Raw genomic sequence first — 2,226 nt, 5'->3', positions numbered from 1 at the left:
GAGGTTCTGTAGGTCAGGGAGGTTCTGTAGGTCAGGGAGGTTCTGTAGGTCAGGGAGGTTCTGTAGGTCAGGGAGGTTCTGTAGGTCAGGGATGTTTAGCAGAACAACATCTAATTGTCAGAAGCCTACAGGACCTCTCGTGGCTGCAAATGTTCATGTTTACTCTTTGCTTCATGTCAGAATGAACATTTAACACGTCAGTCAGAAATCGTGTCATGAATAGAAAAAAACACATGAAGTCATTTCGGACTGTACGTCGCAGGACTGGTCAAACTATGAAACAAAGTGCGACTTAAAGTCCGTAAAATACGGTAAATAAAATTCAGTTAATATTTATCTAAGGAGCAGATGAAGGTGAAGAGACTCAATAAAACGTTCTCATAAAAGTCAAATCAACATTAAACCCACAGCTTCTGATAAAAACACGTTCTCTGGTGGTCCTTCTTACAAAGTGAGCTCACATGGGGTCAAAGGTCAGTTTGTCATGGAGAACAGTTCCCAGATGTTTATACTGATGCACCTCCTCGACCACAGGAGCTGCAGCTGAAGAGTCTTTTGTGAAATCAGTGACGTGCACTCAGAGAAAAGAGCTCCACCTCAGACTCTACAGGCCTCAGGCAGAGGGTCAAAGGTCAAAGGTCATGACCTCTTCTCTATAAATAACATGGCAGCACGACTTAGGTTTGGAAAGTTTAATCTGAAGGAACCACAAAACTTCTGGACCAGAACCAGACTAAAGTAGAGATGTTTACCCAGAATGCACTGCAGCAAGCAGCTCTGAACAACTGAGACCAAAAGGTTCTGGAGTCCAACAGCTGAAGCTTGGACCATACTGGGTCCAACAGAACCATGATCTCAAACACAGCAGCTGATCTACAACAGAACGGGTCTGAAAGAACAGAACCATCGGTCCAGTCAGAGTCCAGAACCTGAACCTGACTGATGCGCTATGGTGGACCTCCAGAGAGCTGATCAGAACCCTCAGAGAACTGAAGCAACGATGGAAGGAAGAGTGGGCCAGAACTCCTCCAGAACCATGAGAGAGATGGAAACAGAACCCTACTGAGGGTTCTGCTGCTGAAGGAGGTTCTGCTGCTGAAGGAGGTTCTGCTGGGTCATGCTGTCAGTTTGTGTTCTCTCCAGGTGACCGTCTGTATGTGTGGGTTTAAAGCGGTGAGCTGTTGAACGGGAGCACCAGTAACGTTCTGTCCCCCCTCCAGGACAGAAGCCTGTTCCACCCGGTCAGCAGCAGCTGTGTGGACAGCAGCCTGAGCGAGCGCCGGGTCTTCATGAACACCTGCGACCCCTCCTCCCCCAGCCAGCAGTGGCAGTTCGAGAGGACCAACTCCACCGTCCTGGACCAGTTCAACCGCGGCTCCGTCTGAGGCCGCCCGCAGCTGGAGTCAGGACTCGTGCTGCTGCCGGACCGGGTCGTTTCCTGCTGGCCCGGGGCCGAGGTGACCGCAGAACCGGGTGGGGGCTTCAGAGTGACTCTAGAGCTGGATGGTTTGGTGTCACAGCGGGTCTGTCTCACGTCCTCACTTTACTTTGAGAGTTTCCAACGTCATTCCTCGCTCCTGCAGCCCCTTTCTTTGCCTTCTACCCCCCACCCCCACCCCACCGTGTGCCTCCACCTGCATGACTGCACCTTTACCCACCCTTTCTATTATGTCCCTCCAGCTCTGACAACCTCCCTGGGGTGTTGGAGGGAGGAGGTGCAGCCAGGCAGAGCCAGTCTGAATGGATCCTCCTTCACGCTGCTGCTGGGAGGGGAAGAGACTGCCCCCCTCTGCTCAGATCTGACCCCCCCCCAAACCATGAGTCATCCTCAGATCTGTCACTGTGCCACGGTCACCTCCTTCAGAGGAGATCTCTGGTTCTGGCCTCCTGCTGGCCCGGTCCTGGTGCAGTCAGGCCCACTCGTCTGCTGCAGCGTGAACTCTGAGGGCGGGGTGACGGGACGCTCGCATTTTTACAGTAAAATCACTATTTTTGCACAGACGATTGATTTTTTTATTTTTTTATTTTGCAAGTTGCAAAAACATCAAAACTAAATAATTGTATGTAAAATTCGTCCTATGAGGACAAGAACCCGTATATTTTTACAGTTTGAACATTGAAATCATGGTCAGCTGCAGGTTTTAATCCAAGAGTGACACTTTCATTTAATAACAGGGATGATGGATGGATGGATGGATGGATGGATGGATGGATGGATGGATGGAT

The 2,226-nt window shown here is 50.3% G+C and overlaps 1 protein-coding gene across 1 annotated transcript in view; it reads left to right on the top strand.

Moving 5' to 3' along the window:
- LOC119420381 (polypeptide N-acetylgalactosaminyltransferase 10) overlaps positions 1-1,421 on the top strand; it is a 107,402-nt gene extending 105,981 nt beyond the window's left edge. Inside the window, exon 12 of the mRNA XM_037687766.1 lies at positions 1,221-1,421. Coding sequence (XP_037543694.1) covers positions 1,221-1,385 — 165 coding nt within the window. The 3' untranslated portion in view covers positions 1,386-1,421. The remainder of the gene's footprint in view (positions 1-1,220) is intronic.
- Positions 1,422-2,226: the final 805 nt, after the last annotated feature.

This window comes from Nematolebias whitei, chromosome 14 (genome assembly GCF_014905685.2).
Source record: "Nematolebias whitei isolate Nwh7 chromosome 14, NemWhi1, whole genome shotgun sequence".
NCBI lineage: Eukaryota > Metazoa > Chordata > Actinopteri > Cyprinodontiformes > Rivulidae > Nematolebias > Nematolebias whitei.
This window is presented reverse-complemented; position numbering and strand designations above follow the sequence as displayed.